This window comes from Pelobates fuscus, chromosome 4 (assembly GCF_036172605.1).
Source record: "Pelobates fuscus isolate aPelFus1 chromosome 4, aPelFus1.pri, whole genome shotgun sequence".
In the NCBI taxonomy this organism is placed as follows: domain Eukaryota; kingdom Metazoa; phylum Chordata; class Amphibia; order Anura; family Pelobatidae; genus Pelobates; species Pelobates fuscus.
Genome location: NC_086320.1, coordinates 58,746,828 through 58,773,212, shown reverse-complemented (window position 1 = coordinate 58,773,212; position 26,385 = coordinate 58,746,828). Strand labels below are relative to the sequence as shown.

The window sequence follows — 26,385 nt, the reverse complement described above, 5'->3', positions numbered from 1 at the left end:
CTGCAGGGACCAGCTATAGACACCAGAACCACTTCATTAAGCTATAGTGTCCCTTTAATGTGAGGTAAATAGATTAGTGTCACTAATAATATACTAGATTGCCTACTTACAATTAGATGAGGATGATGATGGGCTGCAGTTTGGCTCCACTGGTCTGGTGTAGAACAGGACCTCTGGAGGCTGTTTGCAACTGTGGTCACAAAATTCAACGTTCTGGGAGAATTGGAAGCAGCTCCATTTTTGGGGGCCTCTTACACAGCTCAAGGTCTGGGCCCCAGTGCCTGACGGTGAGTATGCCCATAAGGCCCACTCATAAGTCCACTTATATGTTCCACCCACCCATGAGCTCGATCACAGGGAGTGCAGTGTGTAGGGGATGTGTTATGTGTTATCTCATATGTGTGCTTATGGTATGTAGTGTATAGGGATACCAGTTTGTGCAGGTGATGCAGTGTGTTTGTGTGTAGTGGAAGCAGTGTGTATTTGTGTATAAGGGATGTATTATGTGTTTCTGGTGAGGGATGCATTGTGTGAATCTGTGTTTGTATGCATAAGGGATGCAAGGTGTGTGTCTGTATGTGTGTGCATTGAGTGTAAGAGATGCATTGTGTTTCTGTGTGTATGTAAGAAAAACAGTGTGTGTGTTTGCATGTGTGTGTAAGGGTTTGCATTGTATGTTTCTGTGTATGTGTGCAAATTATGCATTGTCTTTGTGTGTAAGGGTTGCATTGTGTGTGTGTGTAATGGATGCATTGTGTGTTTCTCTGTGTGTAAGGGAAGCATGTTCTGTTTCTGTGTATGTATAGGGATGCATTGTGTGTTTCTGTGTATGTATAGGGGTGCATTGTGTGTTTCTGTGTATGTATAGGGGTGCATTGTGTGTTTCTGTGTATGCATAGGGGTGCATTGTGTGTTTCTGTGTATGTATAGGGATGCATTGTGTGTGTGTGTGTGCGTAGTGTTAAAGAGCTCCCTGTCTTGCCCCCTGTCCTATAGAGCTGTCCCTTCTGTCCCTTAGAGCTCTCCCCTGCCCCTTAGTGGTCTCTCCTCTCCCCCACCCTCCCCTAGCGGTCTCTTCTCACACTCACCCACCCTCCCTGTGCTCTTCTCATCCCCCTCTCCACCCTCCCTGTGTTCTTCTCACTCCTCCCTCTGTGTGTTCTCACCCCCCTGTGTTCTTCTTACCCCCTCTCCTCCCTGTGTTCTTCTTACCCCCCTCCTCCCTGTGTTCTTCTTACTCCCCCCCTTGTTCTTCTTACCCCCTTCTTCTTATTACTCCCCGCCTTCTTCTTAACCCTCCTACTTCTTCTTACCCCATTCTTCTTCTTACCCCCTTCTTCTTCTTACCCCCTCGTCTTCTTCTTACCCCTTCCTTCTTCTTCTTACCCCTTCCTTCTTCTTCTTACCCCCTCTTCTTCTTCTTACCCCCTCCTTCTTCTTCTTACCCCTCCTTCTTCTTCTTACCCCTTCCTTCTTCTTCTTACCCCATTCTTCTTCTTACCCCCTTCTTCTTCTTACCCCTTCTTCTTACCCCCTTCTTCTTCTTACCCCCTCCTTCTTCTTCTTACCCCTTCCTTCTTCTTCTTACCCCATTCTTCTTCTTACCCCCCTTCTTCTTCTTACCCCCTTCTTCTTCTTACCCCCTCTTCTTCTTCTTACCCCCTCCTTCTTCTTCTTACCCCGTCCTTCTTCTTCTTACCCCATTCTTCTTCTTCTTACCCCCTTCTTCTTCTTACCCCCCTCTTCTTCTTACTCCCCCCTCTTCTTCTTACTCCCCCCTCTTCTTCTTACTCCCCCTTCTTCTTCTTACCCCCTCTTCTTCTTACCCCCTTCTTCTAATTACTCCCCACTCTTGTTCTTACTCCCCCCTTCTTCTTCTTACCCCCTTCTTCTTCTTACCCCCTTCTTCTTACCCCCCTTCTTCTTCTTACCCCCTCCTTCTTCTTCTTACCCCTTCCTTCTTCTTCTTACCCCCTCTTCTTCTTCTTACCCCCTCCTCCTTCTTCTTCTTACCCCTCCTTCTTCTTCTTACCCCTTCCTTCTTCTTCTTACCCCATTCTTCTTCTTACCCCCTTCTTCTTCTTACCCCCTTCTTCTTACCCCCCTTCTTCTTCTTACCCCCTCCTTCTTCTTCTTACCCCTTCCTTCTTCTTCTTACCCCATTCTTCTTCTTACCCCCCTTCTTCTTCTTACCCACCTTCTTCTTCTTACCCCCTCTTCTTCTTCTTACCCCCTCCTTCTTCTTCTTACCCCTTCCTTCTTCTTCTTACCCCATTCTTCTTCTTCTTACCCCCTTCTTCTTCTTACCCCCTTCTTCTTCTTACTCCCCCCTCTTCTTCTTACTCCCCCCACTTCTTCTTACTCCCCCTTCTTCTTCTTACCCCCCTCTTCTTCTTACCCCCTTCTTCTAATTACTCCCCACTCTTGTTCTTACTCCCCCCTTCTTCTTCTTACCCCCCTTCTTCTTCTTACCCCCCTTTTTCTTCTTACCCCCTCCTTCTTCTTCTTACCCCTTCCTTCTTCTTCTTACCCCATTCTTCTTCTTACCCCCTTCTTCTTCTTACCCCCCTTCTTCTTCTTACCCCCCTTCTTCTTCTTACCCCCTCTTCTTCTTCTTACCCCCTCCTTCTTCTTCTTACCCCTTCCTTCTTCTTACCCCATTCTTCTTCTTCTTACCCCCCTTCTTCTTCTTACCCCCTTCTTCTTCTTACTCCCCCCTCTTCTTCTTACTCCCCCCTCTTCTTCTTACTCCCCCTTCTTCTTCTTACCCCCCTCTTCTTCTTACCCCCTTCTTCTAATTACTCCCCACTCTTGTTCTTACTCCCCCCTTCTTCTTCTTACCCCCCTCTTTTTCTTATCTCCCCTCCTTCTTACTTCCCCCTTCTTCTTACTCCCCCCTCTTATTATCCCCCCTCCCCTCTTCTTACTCCCTCTCTTCCCTCTTCTTACTCCCCCCTCTTCTTACTCCCCCCTCCCCTCTTCTTACTCCCCCCTTCTTCTTACTCTCCCCCCTCTTCTTACTCTTCCCCCCTCTTCTTACTCTCCCCCCCTTCTTACTCTCCCCCCTCCCCTCTTCTTACTCTCCCCCCTCCCCTCTTCTTACTCTCCCCCCCCCCTCTTCTTACTCTCCCCCTCCCCTCTTCTTACTCTCCCCCCTCTTATTATCCCCCCTCCCCTCTTCTTACTCCCTCTCTTCCCTCTTCTTACTCCCCCCTCCCCTCTTACTCCCCCTCCCCTCTTCTTACTCCCCCCTTCTTCTTACTCTCCCCCCCTCCCCTCTTCTTACTGCCCCCCCTCTTCTTACTCTCCCCCCTCCCCTCTTCTTACTCTCCCCCCTCTTCTTACTCTCCCCCTCCCCTCTTCTTACTCTCCCCCATTCCCTCTTCTTACTCTCCCCCCCTCCCCTCTTCTTACTCTCCCCCCTCTTCTCTTCTTACTCTCCCCCCCTCTTCTTACTCTCCCCCCTCCCCTCTTTTTACTCTCCCCCCTCCCCTCTTTTTACTCTCTCCCCCCCCCCCCTTCTTCTTACCCCCTCCCCTGTAGGTGGCCGAGCTGCACTCAGGTCCGCGGTCCCGGCCGGAGTGATAGGAAGGTGCTTCTTCTTCTTACCCCCTCTTCTTCTTCTTACCCCCTCCTTCTTCTTCTTACCCCTTCCTTCTTCTTACCCCATTCTTCTTCTTCTTACCCCCCTTCTTCTTCTTACCCCTTCTTCTTCTTACTCCCCCTTCTTCTTCTTACTCCCCCTTCTTCTTCTTACCCCCCTCTTCTTCTTACCCCTTCTTCTAATTACTCCCCACTCTTGTTCTTACTCCCCCCTTCTTCTTCTTACCCCCCTCTTTTTCTTATCTCCCCTCCTTCTTACTTCCCCCTTCTTCTTACTCCCCCCTCTTATTATCCCCCCTCCCCTCTTCTTACTCCCTCTCTTCCCTCTTCTTACTCCCCCCTCTTCTTACTCCCCCCTCCCCTCTTCTTACTCCTCCCTTCTTCTTACTCTCCCCCCCTCTTCTTACTCTCCCCCCCTCTTCTTACTCTCCCCCCTTCTTACTCTCCCCCCTCCCCTCTTCTTACTCTCCCCCCTCCCCTCTTCTTACTCTCCCCCCTCCCCTCTTCTTACTCTCCCCCCCTCTTCTTACTCTCCCCCCTCCCCTCTTCTTACTCTCCCCCCTCTTATTATCCCCCCTCCCCTCTTCTTACTCCCTCTCTTCCCTCTTCTTACTCCCCCCTCCCCTCTTACTCCCCCTCCCCTCTTCTTACTCCCCCCTTCTTCTTACTCTCCCCCCCCCTCTTCTTACTGCCCCCCCTCTTCTTACTCACCCCCCTCCCCTCTTCTTACTCTCCCCCCCCTTCTTACTCTCCCCCCTCTTCTTACTCTCCCCCCTCCCCTCTTGTTACTCTCCCCCCCATTCCCTCTTCTTACTCTCCCCCCCTCCCCTCTTCTTACTCTCCCCCCCTCTTCTCTTCTTACTCTCCCCCCCCCTCTTCTTACTCTCCCCCCCTCCCCTCTTTTTACTCTCCCCCCTCCCCTCTTTTTACTCTCTCCCCCCCCCCTTCTTCTTACCCCCTCCCCTGTAGGTGGCCGAGCTGCACTCAGGTCCGCGGTCCCGGCCGGAGTGATAGGAAGGTGCTCAGTGTGCACCTTCCTGTCAGTCCGGCCGGGTACAGGAAACAGAAACTCCTGTTCCGCGCGGAACAGGAGTTTCTGTTTCCTGTACCCGGCCGGACTGACAGGAAGTGCACACTCAGTGTGCACCTTCCCATCACTCCGGCCGGGACCACGGACCGGAGTGCAGCTCGGCCACCTACAGGGGAAGGGAGGGAGGGAAAAGCAGCTGCAGCCGTCTGAGCGCTCTTTACAGAGCGCTCGGCGGCTGCAGCATTTAAAGGGCCGGCCCGCCGCGGCCGGTCCTAAAATAATTTCGGGCGGCCTGGGGGGCAATTGCCTCCCTGCCCCCCGGCCCAGCCCGCCCCTGTCCACCTTCATGTTCCACCAAATAGTTTGTTCACAGGAGTAGGGGATGTCCTGATATGTGTGTAAGGAATGCATTGTGTGAATCTGTGTTTGTATGTGTAAGGGCTGCAATGTGTGTTTCTGTGTATGTACGGGATGCAGTGTGTGCGTCTGTAGGTTGTGCATTGAGTGTGTGTAAGGGGTGCATTGAGTGTGTGTAAGGAATGCATTGTGTGTTTCTGTGTGTGTAAGGGATGCATTGTATGTAAGGGTTAAATTGCTTGTGTGTGTCTGTGTGTGTAATGCATTGTGTGTTTTTCTGTGTGCAAGGGGTGCCTTGTGTGTGTGTGATGGATGTCAATCTCTCCCTCCTCCCTTGTCACTCTCTTCTCCCGCTCTCCCCCCCTCGTCACTCTCTTCTCTCCCCCCCTTGTCACTCTCTTCTCTCCCCCCCTCGTCACTCTCTTCTCTCCCCCCTCGTCACTCTCTTCTCTCCCCCCCTTGTCCCTCTCTTCTCTCCCCCCCTTGTCCCTCTCTTCTCCCCCCTTGTCCCTCTCTTCTCCCCCCTCTTGTCTCTCTCTTCTCCCCCCTCCCTTGTCACTCTCTTCTCCCCTGTGTGTCCCTCTCTTCTCCCCCCTCCCTTGTCACTCTCTTCTCCCCTTCCCACTCTCATTCCCCCTCCTAACCCCGTCAATTCCACTCCCTGTCAATTACTCCCCCCCCCCCACCTTGTCAATTTATTTCCCCCCCTTTCAATTTATTCCCCCCACCCTGCCTGTCCATTTATTCCCCCACCCTCCCTGTCCATTTATCCCCCCCCTCCCTGTCCACTTATTCCCCCCCTCCCTGTCCATTTATTCCCCCCTGTCCATTTATTCCCCCCCTCCCTGTCCATTTATTCTCCCTGTCCATTTATTCCCCCCTCCCTGTCCATTTATTTATCCCCCCTGTCCATTTATTTATCCCCCCTCCCTCTCCATTTATTTCTCCTCCCCCCCTCCCTCTCCATTTATTCCCCCCTCCCTCTCCATTTATTTCTCCTGCCCTCCCCTCCCTTCCTCTCCATTTATTTCTCCCCCCTCCCTCCCTCTCCATTTATTTCTCCCCCCTCCATTTATTTCTCCCCCCTCCCTCCCTCTCCATTTATTTCTCCCCCCTCCCTCCCTCTCCATTTATTTCTCCTGTCCTCCCCTCCCTTCCTCTCCATTTATTTCTCCCCCCTCCCTCCCTCTCCATTTATTTCTCCCCCTCCCTCCCTCTCCATTTATTTCTCCCCCCCCTCTCCATTTATTTCTCCCCCCCCTCCCTCTCCATTTATTTCTCCACCCCCTCCCTTTATTCCCCCCACCCTCCCTTACCTATGTTGTAGCGTGGCCGAGCTCTGTACTGTCCGCGGGTACAGGGAGCTTTTGTTTCCTGTACCCGGCCGGACTAAAAGGAAGTGAACACTCAGTGTTCACTTCCTGTTAGTCCGTCCGGGTACAGGAGACAAATGCTCACTGTACCGGCGGACAGTACAGAGCTCGGCCACGCTACAGTGAAGGAGTGACAGGAGCGCTTCCCTCCTGTCAGCTCCTCTCTTCATGCTGCGCCCGGGCGGTGCGCCCTCATGGACGCACCAGCCCGGGCGAAGCTGCAGCCGCCTGAGGCGCTCTACAGATCGCTCCGGCGGCTGCAGCATTAGGGGGGCCGGCGCTCCTGGCGGCACCCCTTCCCAAGGGCGCCCTAGGCGGCTGCCTAGTCCGCCTTAATGGTAGCGCCGGCCCTGCATGGGAGCACGCGTGACCAAGCCCAATCAGCGAGGTTAAAGGTCACGCAAACGTGCATGTGTCATCGATGCGCACATTCGTTTTGGAATCACATGACCCATATTAGCCAATTAAATAAAGTTTAGGGCTATTCAAACCCCCTGTTACTATTTTTTATTGCACTGTCGTGGTTTCCACTAGCTGGCTATCCAAGGGAGCGTTCTTTAAATTTGTCTACTGATTTTTTATCTTGGCTCGTTCCCAACTATACGTATTTCTGGTATCCTTGACCTTTTGGCTTTGCCTGTTCATTTATGTTTCTGTCTGTGTTCCTGACCTCAGCTAGTTTTTGACTATTCTCTCTATGTTAAATCTGGCCATTCTAAGGCTCAGTAATAATATTTATATTTTGTATTGTTTCCTTGTTTTACTTAGGTCTGTGTGTTGGGCCACAGTATGATCATGACAGATCTGACATGGGCTACCCTTCAATGGCGCAGGTCCCTTACTCCTGTCACACATCAACATTGCAAGGCTGGCATGGCCTACAGGTGGGGAGTCATGGGATACTCCCTGGTTACCCACAATGGGTCTGCTCACACTCTCCTAGTTTTCAAACTTTCCTCACATCACTGGGACTGGAGGGGACTAACACTGGCTCAACAACGCTTGTGGTGGACCCTGGGATCCCTCTAACATCACGCCATTCACCTCGAGATCCAGAGTGGCGGCCAACCCAGTCATCTGACTATAGGATCACCATCGACCTACAGCTATTTATATAGAAATAGGTTTAGGTGCTCACTACAGTGCCTTGCAAAAGTATTCAACCCCCTTGACTTTTTACATTACAGCCTTAAGTTCGATGTTTTATTAATCTGAATTTTATGTGATGGATCAGAACACGATAGTCTAAGTTGGTGAAGTGAAATGAGAAACATATATGCATAAAACTATTTTTTCGAAATAGAAAACAGAAAATTGTCATGTGTGTATGTATTCACCCCCTTTGTTATGAAGCCCATAAAAAAACTCTGGTGCAACCAATTACCTTCAGAAGTCACATAATTAGTGAAATGATGTCCACCAGTGTGCAATCTAAGTGTTACATGATCTGTCATTACATATACACACCTTTTTTGAAAGGCCCCAGAGGCTGCAACACTTAAGCAAGAGGCACCCCTAACTAAACACTGCCATGAAGACCAAGGAACTCTCCAAACAAGTAAGGGACAATGTTGTTGAGAAGTACAAGTCAAGGTTAGGTTATAAAACAATATCCAAATCTTTGATGATCCCCAGGAGCACCATCAAATCTATCATAACCAAATGGAAAGAACATGGCACAACAGCAAACCTGCCAAGAGACGGCCACCCACCAAAATTCACAGACCGGGCAAGGAGGGCATTAATCAGAGAGGCAGCCCAGAGACCTAAGGTAACCCTGGAGGATTTGCAGAGTTCCACAGCAGAGACTGGAGTATCTGCACATACGATGACAATAAGCTGTACGCTTCATAGAGTTGGGCTTTATGGCAGAGTGGCCAGAAGAAAGCCATTACTTTAAGCAAAAAACAAAATGGCACGTTTTTAGTTTGCGAAAAGGCATGTGGGCGACTCCCAAATTGTATGGAGGAAGGTGCTCTGGTCTGATGAAATTGAACTTTTCGGGCATCAAAGAAAACGCTATGTCTGGCGCAAACACAACACATCACATCACCCAAAGAACACAATCCGCACAGTGAAACATGGTGGTGGCAGCATCATGCTGTGGGGATGTTTTTCAGCAGCCGAGACTGGAAAACTGGTCAGAGTTGAGGGAAAGATGGATGGTGCTAAATACAGGGATATTCTTGAGCAAAACCTGTACCACTCTGTGCGTGATTTGAGGCTACGTCGGAGGTTCACCTTCCAGCAGGACAATGACCCCAAACACACTGATAAAGCAACACTTGAGTGGTTTAAGGGGAAACATGTAAATGTGTTGGAATGGCCTAGTCAAAGCCCAGACCTCAATCCAATAGAAAATCTGTGGTCAGATTTAAAGATTGCTGTTCACAAGAGCAAACCATCCAACTTGAAGGAGCTGGAGCAGTTTTGCAAGGAGGAATGGGCAAAAATCCCAGTGGTAAGATGTGGCAAGCTCATAGAGACTTATCCAAAGCGACTTGGAGCTGTGATTGCTGCAAAAGGTGGCTCTACAAAGTATTGACTTTAGGGGGGTAAATAGTTATGCACATTTAATTTTTCTGTTATTTTGTCCTATTTGTTGTTTGCGTCACAATAAAAAAAACATCTTCAAAGTTGTGGGCATGTTCTGTAAATTAAATGATGCAAATCCTCAAACAATACATGTTAATGCCAGGTTGTGAGGCAACAAAACATGAAAAATGCCAAGGGGGGTGAATACTTTTGCAAGGCACTGTATAATCAATAAGAATGGGCTGCATTAGATCAGCAAGGATTCCCAAAGCTTGTGAAGTGTGCAAATTGTGAAAAAAACAGGAATGATCTACCATGCCAAAACAACCACACGGATAAAAATAATAATATTTAAAGTGCCCTTATAGTGCAGAATAAGTATATAATCTTATATATACACATACACTCATTAAACAGTCAAAGATTGGCAATTCCAGATCGCACAGGACCTTAAATCACAAAACAGTATATACAGATAATAGTGCAATATGTCAGATCAGTGTGAGAGTGTTTTTAAAACTATATAGTTGTTAACCCCTTAAGGACCGAGCTTCAGAAGCTTGTCTTTCACTTAATGACACAAGCATTTTTTGCATTTTTTTGCTGTTTGCGTTCAACTGCAATTTGCATTTTACATCAAATTAAGCCCTTTCTTTTTTTTATACCGTTTAAAAAAAAAAAAGAAAGGGCTTTAATTTGATGTAACATATATTTACATAAATGCTTATTTATTATTAATAAAATACAGAAAAATGCAAAAAAAATGAAAAATCTTGATTTTTTTTAACAGTTTTTGCAATAATAATGTGTGCACAATTAGTGCAGGTTAAGGAAAGTAATTAAAAATAAATTCATTTAGTTGTTCTGATTTACAGAATATATAATGTGTCTGGGATTTTCACTTTTTTTTGGTAGTTACAGGTCACAAAGCACAAGGAGTAAAATAAACTTTTAATGTGGAGCGATTTTAGAATTTAGTATGTTTGTCTTGTAAGCTTAATAGCCATGAAAGAAAACAAAATTGCCACACAAAAGTATATATTTATATAAAGTAGACACCACAGGCTATTTACCTAAGGTTGTTTTGACACTTTCTACGTAGCCATTTTACCGCCAACCTCTGCTAAATATTGGAGTAAAATTGTGTTTTTTGGGGGTTTTGGCACACAAATTTATAACAAAGAACTTCTCATGTGTATTTTGTAAAGTTGTTATGTGCTATTCCTGTACAAAGTTTTATTATGTGTTCAGTTACTTCTGCTGAGTACAACGGTACCCCCATTGTATGTCTTTGGCACTATTTTGTGAAGCTACAGTGCCATATAGGAGACCTGTCCTTTTCAGTATTCACAGTAGAATTTTGAGAGACGGATTTAATGAGCCTATGCTTCCATTTGGGGTACAGTTTGACTGTTCAAAAAAACCCCACAAAGGCCTAGCATTTGTAAAAGTAGACACTCCAGGGTATCTCATAAGGTGCATATTGTGCCTTAACATGCCCCCATTTTTTTACCATTACATGCCAAAGTATGTGGTAAAAAATTATTTTGTGCATTTTTTACATACGGATTGCATTTTTGCTGGGCATTTTGTATATTTCATATGTGCCACTAAGTTCAAACCCCCCAAATTATGCTCAGCTAAGTCTTCTGAGTAAAAAGACATCCCCAATTAATGTCTTTGGCACTATTTTGTGGAGCTACAGTGCCATATTGGAGACCAAGCCAAATCAGTTTTTACAGAACTTTGGATTTTGACGCTGGGCCTATGTGCAATTTCCAAGCATCTTCGCAGGTTTTAAATTCAAACTACCCCACAAAGGCCTACCATTTCTTAAAGTAGACACCCCAGGGTATTTCAAAAGGCATATTTTGAACCTTAGCGTGGGATAATTTTTCCGCTAGCTTGTACCAGGTGTAGTGGTCATAAGCGTTTTTCTGCCTTTTTGACACACAAAGTGAGTTTGCACAGTATATTTTGCAAACCTTATGTGTGCTACGACTGTATAATACTTCATATGTTGCTCAGCTATGTCAGCTGAGTACAAAAATACCCCCGTATGTACCTTTGCCAGGTATATGTGGACATCAGAGGGGCACATTTGGGACATAGTCATTCCAGTTTTTTTCAAACTTTAAATTTTTACGCTGTGCCCATGTCCCATTTTAGAGTATTTTACCAGGCTATATAATCCAAATACCCCATAAAGCCATACCATTTCTTAAAGAAGACATCCCAGGGTATTTCAAAAGGCATATTTTGACCCTTAGCGTGGGATCATTTTTCCGCTAGCTTGTACCAGGTGTAGTGTATTTAAATTTATTTTTTAACTTTTTAAAACTTTTTTACTTGTTAAAACTATTTTTTAAACTTTTGTTATGCTTATTAATTTTTTTAAAGTTTCTTAAACTTTCGTAAAACTTTTTTTTACAGATTTAATATTTTTCTAAGCTTTTTTTTTTTTACCGTTAACCCCTAACTAGCAGTAAGCAGCACTAACAGTAAATTCCCCATTTTCCCATAACTCCCACCCACCCCAGCTAGCAAAATATTTAATTATACAATATTTAAATTAGTTAATTAAATAAATTTATCCCCTGAGGGTTAAAAAATAAATAAAAGTTAATCGTCAGGGGTTAAAAAAAATTAGATCACACTACTAATACTGTGATCTGTATTTTGATCACTGTAGGCAATGATCGACTGGCAGGGAAGGGGTTAATTTTTATTTGGACTGGGTAAAGGGTTTATTTTTTTTTATTTTTTACTTAAACGTTATTAAAACTTTTTTTTAACTTAATTTTTTAACTTTTTAAAGCTTATATTAAAACTTTTTTTAACGTTAGCCCCCTAGTTAGCCTAACACTAAATCCCCCAATTCCCCACTAACTTCCACCCTCCCCAGCTAGCTAAATTTATAATTTTAAAATATTTAAATTAATTAATAAAATAAATTTAACCCCTGAGGGTTAAAAAAAAAAAGAATTTACCCTCAGGGGTTAAAAAAAAATAAAATCAGATCATATTAAAATGTAATCCCTGCCAATTGATCACTGTAGTCAGTGATCAATTGGCAGGGAAGGGGTTAATTTTGTATTAAAATGGGTAAAGGGGGGGTAAAGGGTGCTGGGATTTTAAATTTACTTTATTTTTTTTAACACTAGGGGGCAGGATCAGCACTGATCCGTCTCCCTGCACTTCACAGTGAACCCGGAAGTGCAGGGAGGCGGAAGGTAAGTATACTGAGCACATGTGCCCGCTCAGACATGCTGTCAGAGCGGGTACATGTGCTGGGGCAGCCGGATTCGGTGCTCCCGGTCTGCCTCTTATACAGAGGCAGACCGGGAGCACCATTAACCCCACGATCGCCGCGATTGCGGCGATCTGGGGTTAATTTTACCGCGTGACGGACGAGGTCCGTCACCCGTCGTTAAGGGTATCCCCTGGATGACGGACCTCGTCCGTCACCCGTCCTGAAGGGGTTAAACTCACACTTTTCTGAGCTGCTAAGAGCTTTGCTGTATAGTGCTTGGACGGTACAATCCCCGCCTCAGGATATGTGAAAATCTGTTTCAGAGAAACTGCTATGTTTACATAGCAGGGTTAATCCAGCGATCTAGTGTCTGTCTTCCTGACAGGCGCTTCTGCAACGCTGAATGCGAAAATTGCATTCAGAGTGGAGAATGTCCATAGGAATTTATTGAGAAATGCTTTCCTATGGGCGTTTTTAATGCACGCGCGGTTCTGGCCCCGCATGCGCATTCCGCTCCACTCAGGAGCTGACGTCAGGAAAACGATGTGTTTAATTACATACATTAATATTACAATGCCTAAAAATGTAACAGAACCAGTGCTCTAGATCAGTGTTCCCCAATCCCCGGGCCGCGGACCGGTACCGGTCCGTGGATCAAACGGTACCGGGCCGCCCGGGGGGGCAACGGGGCACTTGCCCCCCCCGAGATTCTCCCCCCGCCGGCTAGTGCAGGGCTGACATTGCCCAAGTGCCAGCCCTGCAATGTGCCTGCGGAACTGGGAGGGAGATCAGAGCTCTCCCTCCCCGGTCCGCAGGCACATTGCTGACAGCCGGCGGGGGGAGGGAGGAGAGAGGACACGGGAGCTCAGCCTCCAGGAGCGCGGGCTAGAGTTCACTCTAACCACCAGGACCACCAGGGAATCCCCACTGGGACCACCAGGGAACGAAAGAGGTCCCCCCTCCTCCCAGTAAAGGTAAGAAGGGAGGGGGGACATAAAGGATATATTTTTTTTTTTATTTTTTTTTAAAAAGCCTCCCTACCCTCCTTCCCCCCCCCCCATATACATACACTATACACACTGCCCCCCATAAACACACTATACACACTGCCCCCCATACACACACTATACACACTGCCCCCCATACACACACTATACACTCTGCCCCCCATACACACACTATACACTCTGCCCCCCATACACACACTATACACTCTGCCCCCATACACACACTACACACAGCCCCCCATACACACACTACACACACTGCCCCCCATACACACACTACACACACTGCCCCCCATACACACACTGCACACACTGCCCCCCATACACACACTGCACCACACACACACTACAAACACTGCCCCCATACACACACTACACACACTGCCCCCATACACACACTACACACACTGCCCCATACACACACTACACACACTGCCCCCCACACACACACTACACACACTGCCCCCCATACACACTACACACACTGCCCCCCCATACACACTGCCCCCCTACACACACTACTGCCTCACAAGCATTTCCCCCATACACACACTGCCCCACAAACATTGCCCCCATACACACACTACACACACTGCCCCCCATACACACACTGCCCCATACACACACTACACACACTGCCCCACAAACACTGCCCCCATACACACACTACACACAGCCCCACAAACACTGCCCCCATACACACACTACACACACTGCCCCACAAACACTGCCCCCCACACACACACTACAAACACTGCCCCCATACACACACTACACACACTGCCCCACAAACACTGCCCCCACACACACACTACAAACACTGCCCCCATACACACACTACACACAGCCCCACAAACACTGCCCCCATACACACACTACACACACTGCCCCACAAACACTGCCCCCACACACACACTACAAACACTGCCCCCATACACACACCGTCTGCAAAGAAACAAGCTCAGGGTTCTCATTGATTTGGCATTCTAGTGAGTTAAATAAAATAAATCACTTTATAGTCATTTTTTGGTGTAGCTGTATTTTATTTTAAAGGCATGTTTAAATACAATTAAATTAAAATTATTAAATCAAAACAAGCGGGCCACGGAAAAATTATCAAACGTTTACTGGTCCGCGGCGATAAAAAGGTTGGGGAGCACTGCTCTAGATGCCAATGTCCTAGAAAATAAGCTCAGATTTGTTCATTACAATTCTCGGCTTAGTGAATAAACCTTCCAAAGGGAATGTCAAATTGCAGTAAAATGAAATAGCCAAACTAGTCTACATTAAAAAAACAAACAAAAAAAAACCACTCTGAATTCTTAACACTTCACACAGTAGTTATTGCATCTTTTGATTCTCCTTTATCTCCTCCATTCGTATTTATTGAACTCTCCCATTGCTATTTCTTTCCTGTCTTTCTCCTTTCTGAGCCCACACACTACATGCAGTGTGTGGGCTCACTTGGAAGGCTAACAGCTGCTGAATGGGATCTCTCTAGGACCCAGAATGCACGGCACCCTTCCCCCCACCCGGAAGTTGCCTAGCAGCTAGGTGGAATGGATACATGCTTTCTCTAATAGCTCTAAGTTCCATCTTCAGATACATTCATCAGAACGGCAGAATCCCCCTCTCAGTGTCAGCACTGGCATGACACGACTGTAACCTACTCAAAGTGAATGCAGAAAAAGGTATGACTCACTCTCATGGCTGTCATTGTGCTCTGTGTCTGTGTGCCATGTTTTGTTTATATTCACAGATCCCCCAACGTACTTCCTGATTGTTTTGCCGAATAGTGACTGATTGTGCAGCCACGAAACACACTGCTGGTCTGTCCAATTAAGTGAAATGTGCCTTTTATGTTTTTTATAAGGTGGGGTCGAGGCTTGTGGTACTTGTCTGTCCAGGGTAATATACTGTAAATTAATTTTGTGTATTCTAGGGTTTGACGCTATTCAACATACATAACATGGTAAAATGGTTTACCTTCCTTAGTTTGAGGCTTTGTGCTTAAAAGGTTTAATCCAACCCTTTGTTTCCCCCTATTCTGTTTTTCAATGTATAATGCCTTATTGGCAGTGGTGTATTTTGGATTTGTGCTGCCTTAGGCACGACTAAATTCGGGCACCCCATAAATCTAAATTTGCCCCCCCCAATTCGTGTCAAGGCCACTTTTTTGACTGACAGACACATGCCCTCATTGATACATGCACTGATATAAACTCACTGACAGATTCAAAGTCATTGGCACACGCAAACACTGACACACCCATTCTCACTGAAAGACACACACAAACTTTCACTCACTCACAGACGCACACTGACGGCTACACTCAATCACTCACAGTAAGGTGGACAGCCCCAGAACACAAGGCAAACAAGGCATTTATTTGGGAGCATGGGGTAGCATTTTTTGGCGCCCCCCCTGAAAGTGCCGCCAGGGCCGGCCTTAGGGGTGTGCGAGCTGTGCGGCCGCACAGGGCGCCATGTAGCAGGGGGCGCCGTGCGGCCGCACAGCCGGCCGGGATTAAAAAAAAATATATATATATTTTTTTTTTCAAATTTGCAGCGGGGGCGGAGCTTACCGTGTGGCGGGGGCGGAGCTAAAAGCACCGGAAAACTGCTGCAGGGGAAGCAGGAAGGAGTCCCTGCTTCCCCACCAAACAGTCACCAGGAGCTGCACTGCCTCCACAATGAACTCCACAGGTAACTGTGGGATTGTCAGGTGAGTGTGACTGTCTGCCTCTGTGTGTCTGTGTGTATGACTGTCTGCCTGTGTGTGTGTGTGTGTATGACTGTCTGCCTGTGTGTGTGTGACTGTCTGCCTCTGTGTGTGTGTGTGTCTGTGTGTATTACTGTCTGCCTCTCATAGGCGTGCACACGGGGTGTGCCGGGTGTGCCTGGGCACACCCTAATAATATCAGCATTTTTCCGCCCCAGTCACTATTTACTATAATAATATCAATAATAATATCAATTTGGGGTAAACCTTTCCCCCCATCAGCCCCCTGCCGGGACGAGCTGTGAGGTCACCGAAAATTTTAAAAAATCAGGGAAGTCATGAGGTGGAGGCAGACCTGTGCCGGCCGGGCATCCTGTCATAGAAATGCTCCACAGTGAAGTTCCAGTGCTCACATGTGCACTGCGAGCCAGAACTTCACTGCTCACTTTTCGGCAGGGCTGCGCCATGTTGCTGTGAGCTGGCTCGAGGTGTGAGCACAGGAGCCGGCAGAAAGTAGGTAGCAGCAGCGGTGGGGACGTGAGGAGCAGAGCCGCGGATACAAAGGTAAGTGCCTATGTCTGCCACGTTCTCTCCCCAACTCCTTTCTAGTCTGACATGTATGCTTGGCTAACTACCTCCCCAAACTATCTCCTACTCTCCCCAATCCCTCTCCAAGCTGCAATTTAAACTTCCTAATTCTCCCAAAATCTGACACACATCTTCCCTAATCTTTTTCCAGATTGCCACCTAACCTCCCCAGTCCCTCTCAGAAACTGCCTTCTCATCTCCTCAATACTTCTCCAGTCTGCCACCTCATGTCCTTAATCCTGTTTTAGACTAAAACTTAATCTCTTCCCAGCCTTTTCTCTCTCTTCTCTCTCTCTGCCATCCACATCACTGTCACCACCATACACGGTAAGCCAATCCCCAGCACACACAGACACACACTTCACCCCCAGCACACACACACACACTCTTAACTCCAGCACACAGATACACACTTCACCCCCAGCACACACACACACACACTTTACCACAGCACACACACAGACACACACACTTAATCCCCACTCTCTGCAGTTTTAATACTTTTTTTAATGTTTGTTTGTATTGATATTTATATGAGTGCGGGTCTGTGTATGTATACAAAAGTGTATTTGTGTGTGTGTGTATTTATATAAACACACATATACACACGGCGTGCGTGTTTGGGCTTTAGGGTGCACACCCTAATACAATAGGCTGCGCACGCCTATGCTGCCTCTGTGTGTGTCTGTGTGTATTACTGTCTGTGTCTGTGTGTATGACTGACTGTCTGCCTGTGTGTGTGTATGACTGCCACTGTGTGTCTGTGTGTATTACTGTCTGCCTCTGTGTGTGTGTCTGTGTGTATTACTGTCTGCCTCTGTGTGTGTGATTGTGTGTATGCCTGTGTGTGTCTGTGTGTATGGCTGTCTGCCTGTGTGTGTCTGTGTGTATGACTGTCTGCGTGTTTGTCTGTGTGTATGACTGTCTGCGTGTTTGTCTGTGTGTATGACTGTCTGCGTGTTTGTCTGTGTGTGTGTGTATGACTGTCTGTGTGTGTGTGTATGACTGTCTTCCTGTGTGTGTGTGTATGGCCGTCTGACTCTGTGTGTGTGTGTGTGTGTGTGTGTGTGTGTGTGTCACATACAACCAATACACGCATATCACACACTGTTAATACACCCATTACAAATATCACACATAGCATACATATCACACACCGTCATCACACCTACTATCACATACACAGACAACACAAACATTACAGCATACATGGATGACGGGGGGGTGGGGGGTGGGCGCTGTGAAGATTTTTCGCACAGGGCGTCTAAATGCCTAAGGCCGGCCCTGAGTGCCGCCCTAGGCAAATGCCTTGTTTGCCTTGTGGTAAATACATCCCTGCTTATTGGGCATTATACATTAGCCTCCCCCACTCCCCCCTTTTATTAAAAAAAAAAAAAAAGGCTAAAATAAAGTTATTACTCACCTGGAATCCAGCATTGCTTTCCACGCTGCGGGAGATCCAGCACCACGCTTGTGATAGGACTGCACTCAATAGCCTGAGTGCAGGTGACTTGGTATATGCATTGTTCCAAGCTGAAACACTGTACATACATATTCCCAGGGCCAGCCCATGACATTGTGCTGCCTGGGTCCAAGGATGAAATGCTGCCCCCTTCACCAAAACCACAGCCACATCCATGATGTTAGGCCCTTTTATGTGCCCCTACTTTTTTCCCTTCATGTATTGTGGCCAAGAGGACTGCGGTAGAGGAGCTTCTGACAGGAAGAAGTTCAGTTCTCTCACTGAGCGCTTCCTGTCTTTTTAAGGTAGTGGACAAAGATCCTCTACTGCGGCATGGTACGCTTAGCCACAACAACATGAAGTGACTGTCAGAAGGTGGAGCACTGTGCGCTCTCCTGCTGCCAGTCACCCGGAGCCTGAATATTGTGTCCCCTGGGCCGGTCGCCCCAAGGCTGCCACCTGTGCTGCCTTGTGGTAGGGCCGGCACTGACTGTCCCCAATAATCCTGCTGATACCTGAGGCTTGAGCTGCTCTGGGGCCTTCCTGGTGAAATTTCTGAAAATAATACATACACACATACATATATACATGCATGTACATAAAACACACAATGTCTAATACATACATACTGCCTAATACATAGACAAACACATTGGCTCATACATGCGCATACACAAAGCTTCTAATACATATGTACATGCACACACTTTGTATGCCCAGAGAGTCTTGGCACTGACTAATACATCCATCACACATACAGACTGCTTTATATTTAAACTGCTTAATCCACACACACCCTGCCTAATACATACATACCAAACACAACACAAGCAGCCCTCCCTTACATGCAAAGGTGGGGGTTGGAGGAAGCAGCCCATTACACACAGCACAGTACTTTTTCCAGGCACAGGGCAGGGGACCGCAGTTCCTGGATGCTTCGCATTCGCGGTACCCTGCTCGTCCTGAGTCACGTACCAGCTGTCCTCATCCTGTCTCGATGAGGGGCAGGAAGTAGATGAGCAGTGTACTTTGTCTCCATCTCTGCCGGTGTGTGTTCACGTGGGGGGCCTTCAGACAGTCAGTAGAGCTGCAGAGAGCGCCCCTAGATCTAAGTGAAATTCCCATCTCGCGGGGAGACACACGAGGAGGGAAGGTAGGGATTAATTTGGCTGGCACCTGCCCTCTGTAGCCGTGTCCATGGGGGGGAAGGGGGAGAGTGCTTTTACAGAAGCGGCAAAATGTTGCTCCTGTCAAAGTTCCGCCTGGAGCCATGGCCCCACCAGAACTTATGGACGGGCTGGCCCTGTATACTCCTACCACCTGACCACTTCAGATCACTGATAGATGGACTGGACTGGTCCCTTTTGCCTTCGTTGGATAGATCCGCCCATTATGGGCACTGCCAGTGACACCAATGTTGGGAGGTTTGGGCTAGAGAAAATGTAATTGCAGTCCTTGGTTCTGCAAAATAGGTGCATGTATTGCTTAATTCAGGTCTACTCTGCTAATGGAATAAAGAAATAAATCCCCTTAAAGGAGCATTGCAAATATATTATTTTTAAAGTCCGACATGTTTGCTTATTAATTTAGATTACTGGACCCCTTTGTTTAAATTTATAAACCATTAACAACTATTTAAACTTGCCCGTAATCCTCATTGCAGCCCAATCCATCTTTTCTGAGGTCTGTAATCAAATGCTTTTCCTACAGCAGCATTGAGGATGCATGGCGCATGTACTGCAATTGCCACAAACCTCTGCCAGTTCCAGAGCTCCTCACAGAAAAGCATTGCTTGTGCTTATTCTCTAGTGAGAAATATTAGTAGTGTTTGGTGTCCTCAAGATGGATTCCTTGTGAACAAATACAAGTTTCTGCACCACTCAATGCTCTCTAAGAGAACCAGTTGATTAGAAACCAAATCTGACTTGTCTCTTATAGGGGAAGCACCTCTAGTGGCTATGAGGAAGACAACCACTACATTTTCTTTTAGCCATTCAAACATTGCACTTTCTACAAAGCTGCAATGTTTTACATTACTCAGTTTGTAAGTAAAGGACCACTGCACCCAGTCCACTTTACTGAGATAAAGTAGACTTGGAGCTTTTAGTAGTCCTTTAAAGAGGAAACTGCTCTGGTTGATGTTTTGGGCAGATGTAAATATTTCTCTGAAACAGCTTTATATTGTCTGAAAAAAGGGGCCGTGTCTGTACCCCAGAACCACTTTATTCAAATAAAGGACACTAAGCACTAAAACCACTTTTTTGTGTCTTAAGGAGCACTAAAATCACTCATCTCCAATCATTGCAATTAAGGAGTTTGGGTGCAGTGGTCCTTTCATTTAAAACCTTCCATGTAAACCTTTGCCATTTAGCAGAAACAACAATGTTTGCATGGAAGGGTAAAAATATGGCTCTAATGGCCTAATAGTCTACCTGGCAGCCACTAGAGTCACGTCCACTTCCATAGCCATTTAAACTCCACTATTTAGCTTGGCATTGAGCAGTTATGCCTCCCAGTGTTTACCTATCACTCTTGGCTTAGTGACTGCACCGAGACCAGTGCAGCAAGCAACTAAAGGTAATTAAATCTAACCTCTTAAACCCTCATGGTGGGGAAGGGGGCATCTATAGGTAGGGAACACTGTAGTGTTGGGACTATATGTTTAAGGATTGTGACCCAAAAGTGGTTAGATAGTCTTTACCCAAGTCACACACACACACAGCTTTGCTTCCAATTTGGATATTTTGGCCTTAAATTTGAAATAGACTTTGAACCCCCAACAATTCTCATTTTAGTGAATAAGTTTGTGAAATCTACTGTTTTTTCCAAATCTCTCATTTGCAAAAGTTTTGTTCTCCAGTAGAGTCTGTTGTATAAGGATGTACACTGTTGTACCTTGACAGACAATAGGAAAGAATGTTCCGTTTTTATAGTTATGGATACATTCAAATGAATATATATGTTTAAATAGCACTAAGATTTTTAGAATTAAACTAAGATCGATGTGTAACAATACAGTGAGACCTCGGTTTACGAATTTAATGCGTTCTCCAGGATGTCTCTTATTGCGAAACATTTGTAAACCGAAACACGGTTTCCCATAGGAATGCATTGAAAACCAATTAATCCGTTCTCGAGGTCAGAAAAAAGTCAAAATAAGCTGGCATGGAAACCAACCCACAATGCAAAACACACAATAAAAGGCATGCGAATGACGAAGCTCAGCTCCCTACCTTTCCACAGCTTGAGAAATGCACCAAAAAGTCCCAAAACAACTGAAAATAATTTCCAGAATGGCTCCAAAACTCAATGCAAAAGCCGCTCCAACACCTCCACACTCGATGCCACGTGCTACCCACAGGCTCCAGCATGCAGGGGGCGGTGCTATAAACCTCCCAGGTGCAATGCATCTTGGGAAAACTCTCTTTGTATTGCGAAAAAAAATGTGTAAACCGAGGCATTATTTTCAATGGATTTTCATTTGTAAACCGAAAATTAAGTTAACCGAGGTCCCACTGTAGTTACATTCTCCCTAATGCACCACCAGATGTCCCGGTCTGCCTGAGATTAATGGGAGTCACAATAACTACGGTAGCAACGGCCAATGTTCCACAATTGCAGTAATTAAACTAATTTAATATTTTATTTTTAAGAAATACAATGTATTTAAAAAAATAATAACTTTTTGGGAGGGGTGTGACAGTACCACTTTTTTAAATTTGATCTGTCATGAAAACTCTGATGGTCTAATAATCCTCTATGGACAGTGTCAATAAGATATTTGTAACAGATGGGTATCTTAACCAAACTGTCTGCTAATACCATTGATATAGAAAGGAAACAAAACTAAAGAGAATCAATTGGAGATAGTTGACCACTGTGTTATCTGAATCTAGATAGCAGATAGTATTTTACAGTTTGGATTTTTGGTCTGTATTTAGCAAAAAAAAATATCATCATCTCACTGTTTAGTGAATAGGTCCTCTAGCAATGTCATATGGGAACTTTTCCATCAGTGCGTGTCTGCATGGAAAAGTCTCAGCAGCTTGGGGACTTTTCCACCACTGTGGTTTCCTGTTAGAAAATTTTCTACATCTAAAAATGACTCCATGTGAAAATGAAACTAAAGGCTGCGCTTGCAGTATGGCTCATCTCATCGCTTGCAGCTGAGGAGCCTTCACTTACGAGAATCATTTGTGCTTTTTGTTTGTATTTTAAGGTCACTGCAATGCCGAATCTGAAGAAGAGCTCAGTGTGGCATCACTATACTGAGTATACAGATGGAAGAAAGATTGTTGGGAAATGTAAGTACTGTGGGCAAACCTATGCAAACAATGCAACAAGGATGAAAAGGCATCTGGCAACGTTATGCCAGCGATGTCCGGAGAGAGTGCAGGACTCATTCAAGAGACTGCTCGAGAAAAGTGACTGCTCCTTACCGATGAAATACCTACATCACACGTCATATGTAAGTGTTTAAATGGATATCATCTACCATTTTATTAATACAGCAAGCTGATTTAAAATAATCTTGATACAGAAACTGTCGCTTCTCAAGAAAAAATAAAAATATGTCGCTGAAGTTTACTGGATGGTGGATTACTCATCCGTGTGTGGCCATCTGCATCTGATCTTCTGGGCAAAAAAGTGCCTACCTACATTGTGTTTTTTTTTTTAAATTTATTTATTTTTTTATTATTATTATGTAATAATCCCATGCCTTGTCCATCCCCCACTCCCTTCCCCCCTCCCCAGCTGTCCAATCAAATGCTTCTTCTACGAGAAGCATTCAATTGGACCACGGAGTGCCGGGTATGCGTCAAGATGGGGCAAATAAACAAGGGAGGAGAACCTCTGCCTGCTATGGACTCAAGGTAAGTTTACAATAAAAAATGTTTAATCATTTAAAAAGGGTGTGGATCTAGTATATAATGCCCTGTGGAGCAATATAAACTTAAAACTCATAATGTGAAAAAGGCTTATAGTAACCTGGTAAAGCAATACCCCAATCATCATAACTACTATATCATGCCTTGGTGACCTCCCAATGTAAGGAGTCAAACCATTTAGTAATGGGTTAATGTCATAGCTAGACAACGAGATTGTCTTTGGAATGACTCACATTTTTTTTCTATTCTTGTTAACATGGCAAGTGGTGTCTGTAATTAATCAGAATCGCTGAGTGGATCTGAACACTCCAATGTACAGCAAAATGGAAACAAAATATGAACTTAAGGGAGATCCCCCTTAACATTTCCACAGGGTTTATGCATTACTATTTAAAATATCCTATTTTAGGCTTATTTGGATCACAGCATTTTTCCTTGACTCTTGTGACTTTGAGATATATGTGTGTGTATGTATATTGACCTGGAAAAATTTAATTATATTTACTGTGTTTTGCAACATTATAGCTTAACTGAAAACCTTTAATTTTAAAAAATGTTCTTATTTTTTATTTTAGGAAGCCGGTAGCTCTAGTCAAGCAGCAGCTTTTCCTATTGTGGAAACTGTAAACGTTCCTCTGCTATACTTAGATGAAGGTCCCTTTTCCGCATCAGGGTCACAAGATGTGTCTTGTAAGGTTGATCGTTCGACATCAGTAGGTTCGGGAACCAGTTTTGTGGGTGCCGTGTCAGAAGTTGATCAGGATAAAGAAGGTGTTGGATTTGTTGAAGTCATGTCGCTGAGGAATACACCTCTTTCCATAAGTGAAAATGAAGACTGCAAGCAGCCCTACAAATTGATGTGTCCATCTTATGCATTGTCATCATCTTCTCAAGTGACCCATTCTGTTATAGGTGGACAGTATAGCGGAATACCAGCAACCATTGCTCAGAAGATCCATCAAGCAGAATATCTGACACTGATGTCAGATGGGTGGACAGATGAACAAGAAAATAGTTTATTAAACATTAGGTTTGCAACACCTGAACCAATATACCTGAAGACAGTTGTGACCAAATCTTCAGAGCAGACGGGTGACTACATAGCCAATTTGTTGAGTGAAGAGATCGAAAGGGCAGATCCCTTTAGGGTACAAGCCCTCGTCACTAACCATGCAAATAACATGCATTCTGCATGGGAAATACTCAAATCCAAATATCCTCATCTGATAGTATTTGGATGTCTTACTAGTGGGTTGAATAGTCTGGCAAACAGCATAGTACACCTGAGGTCAATAAAAACAATAATCTCAGATTGCAATGAAATTGCAAATGTGTTTAACAATCATCGCCTTATTAGCTATACACTGAATCGGATACAGAAGGAGGAACAAGGCACAGAAGGCAAACTAATTTACGAGGCCACTAAGTGTTTAGAGAGCCTGCTGAATTCTAAAAGTCGACTGCAGTATTCCGCTGTAGATGAAAAAGTGTCCCAGGTTATTCCAGTCAACATTTGTAAGAAGATTCTGGATGGCAATGTTTTTTGGGTTCAAGTCCAAGGAGTTTTTAACTTGTTGTTTCCTATTTTGGAAGCCGTTATGAAACTTGAAGAAGGCACTCCCAACATTTCATCAATCCCAGATATTTTCAGGAAACTGAATGAAAATGTAATGGAGAATTTGCCGTCTTTAACACTCCCTAAAGCAGACAAAGATGAAGCAAAGCAAATATTTGAAAACTCCTGCAAATTCTGCTGTCATCCAATTCATCTAGCAGCAAATCTTTTGGATCCACGACACGGTGGAGACAACTTATCAGAGGAAGAATTTTGTATTGCTCTTGACGCCATTGTGGACGTTGCTAAGAACCTTTCAAGCATTGATGAAATGAGAGTGGTGACGGACCTTGCAGAGTACCGTGCAAAGGACAAACTTTGGAGCAGAGAAATAATTTGGAGGGCAGCAAAAACAATGTCTCCTCTAACATGGTGGAAGGGATTTTTTAAATCCCGTCAATTGTCTAGGATCGCAGTGAGGATCCTAACCATTCCTTCTACAGCTAGGTCCAATGAACAGGCTTGAATATGATCCACTTTTAAAAGGAAACTGGGGGGGTAAAAATTACGCCATCTTGTTTTTAATGGATTTAAAAAAAAATACTCATTTAAAGTTTTCCTCAGTGCACTATTTTGTATCTCTGCCTTTCCCATGATATCCACCACCCAAATTATTTTTCTGTAATCCACTTTGGATGAGTGGGTCTGCTCTGTAAACTAATAGCAGCGATTTACAAAGCCGCAGTCTGTGGTTCTGTTTTCTCCTGGGAGGAGTGAGTTGTGCATGTGGAATATGCTGTTTGCAAAACATAGATAAAATCCACATAGCGAATCCAGAAACACAGCTTCTGGCTGGTTGGAGGTCCCTCCAACCACTTAAGCAAGTTTAGGTGGTTTAGTAACCCTTTAAAGAAACAATATAGGCACCCAGACCATTTCATGCCAATGATGTGGTCTGAGTGCTATGTTCTCCCCCCCCCCCCAGCCTGCAGGAACATCAGGTTTTTTCTGTGCAGGACTGATCTGCCTTTAGTGACTTTCTATATGACAGCCACTAGAGGTGCTTCTGTGAAATAGCAGAGTAAAACTCCGCAATTTCTATCAGACGGTTCAAGAAAGACAATATGATTGGCACAATGCTGCATTTTGCTGCGCATGCACAATAGTCCTGTGGGAAAGTATTAGATTGGCTGAGATCATTGATCTCGATAACCTCAGCCAAGTAGGCTAGGCCAAATGCAGGCAGAGAAGCAGAGAATGGGAAGTTATGTAAGTAAACTTTCCAGAAGTTAACTTTTAACACCTGGGGGTCACCTAAATGGTGGCTAGGGTGCTATAGCCTTAGGAATACACATTTGAATTCCCAATTTTATAACATGACAGGAGGCTTCCTATTTTGCATTAACTCTCTTTACTAAACTCCACAGCAGTAAAGAAAAACGTAAATAGTAACATTAAATCACTGAGCAGCATAGTATATATATATATATATATATATATATATATATATATATATATATATATATATATATATATATATATATATATAGGGGTCATGCTGCCTGTACACTTCCTCTTTCTTTACTGCTCCATCGCAGACAGGTCAGACTATTTGGCTCCTCCAGAGCCCCCTTTTTCATTCATTGTTATTAGTCTGTTTAATTTAATTCTACCATTACATATTCCTTTAAGTTTATCCTTGTATAGTTTTTTTAATTGTACTCTGTATATATATATTTCCTTTTCTCTGGGCTGTGGGAAAGGGTTAGCCTTTGGGTTCTTTCCTCCCCTTCCCTGCCCCTCTCTCGGCCTTGGGGCTCCCCTCAGGCTTTCCCCCGGTTTTTCTACTTTGGGGTGCCCTACTGGGCTCCCTCCTCGCGACCGGAATCGATCGCGATAATTTTCGCGCCGGCCTGCTCTCACCCGCGGCTGGCCTCAAATTTAGTCCCCGGCTTGCGGCCTACACTCGCGGCCGCCATTTTGGATCGCGGATATCGCGAGATTCACGCGG

General features: G+C 45.2%; 1 protein-coding gene across 1 annotated transcript; it reads left to right on the top strand.

Moving 5' to 3' along the window:
• Positions 1-14,702: 14,702 nt before the first annotated feature.
• On the top strand, positions 14,703-25,351 carry LOC134607758 (uncharacterized). The gene is made up of 3 exons (XM_063450304.1): positions 14,703-14,849; positions 22,150-22,398; positions 23,395-25,351. Exons 1-3 carry the CDS (start codon positions 14,838-14,840, stop codon positions 24,898-24,900), a joined length of 1,767 nt encoding a protein of 588 aa, XP_063306374.1. The 5' UTR covers positions 14,703-14,837; the 3' UTR covers positions 24,901-25,351.
• Positions 25,352-26,385: the final 1,034 nt, after the last annotated feature.